Here is a 605-nt window from a genome sequence, read left to right as displayed (position 1 = left end):
TGTCTTTGTGTGTCAGAAGCCGGCTTTATGTGTCTCAGAGAGAGATCGCAAACCCAATGTTTGACCTTAAGTGGTTAATGAGTTTCAGTTAAGGATGAATTGATTAGTAGAACCCGGATTCAAATCCTGACTGGAACAATCGTTGGTCTGACTTTACTACCTCCCGAATAATTGTGGATTACAATGACCTATTTCCCATTGGAACAGGAGGGTTAAGATTCAAAAAGAGAGAGAAATCACATATATATTTATATATAGCTGCGATTCACCATTAACAATTATAGTATTTTATTGTATCTCTTAATCTTTTGCCATTGATGGTTTTGGCTGAAAATTTTGATATGCTATAATTTATTAAGTTGAAAACTCAACATCTAGAAATTGAACAAAGCATCTTTTGATGGTTAAAGAAATTGAAGCAAGTTTGTCTTATCTATTTCAAACTTTAAAAAATATTTTAATGCGATAACACTGTTAGTTTTAATTAAATAATTATTTTTTTGTATTTTTCTTGAAAAATCTAGCAAAAAGACCTTGAAGGAGAACTCACACGAAGATCACTGACACATACTGCTTGGGATATTTCCAACTCCAGAGATCGTGAG

At 32.6% G+C, this 605-nt stretch overlaps 1 protein-coding gene across 1 annotated transcript in view; it reads left to right on the top strand.

Moving 5' to 3' along the window:
• Window positions 1-605, top strand: part of LOC101512355 (glycosyltransferase BC10) — a 6,487-nt gene that overhangs the window by 4,714 nt on the left and 1,168 nt on the right. Inside the window, exon 9 of the mRNA XM_004489171.4 lies at window positions 525-605. This exon is cut by the window's right edge and continues 105 nt beyond it. Within this exon, the coding sequence (XP_004489228.1) occupies window positions 525-605 (81 nt within the window). The remainder of the gene's footprint in view (window positions 1-524) is intronic.

Source organism: Cicer arietinum, chromosome 2 (genome assembly GCF_000331145.2).
Source record: "Cicer arietinum cultivar CDC Frontier isolate Library 1 chromosome 2, Cicar.CDCFrontier_v2.0, whole genome shotgun sequence".
NCBI lineage: Eukaryota > Viridiplantae > Streptophyta > Magnoliopsida > Fabales > Fabaceae > Cicer > Cicer arietinum.
This window is presented reverse-complemented; position numbering and strand designations above follow the sequence as displayed.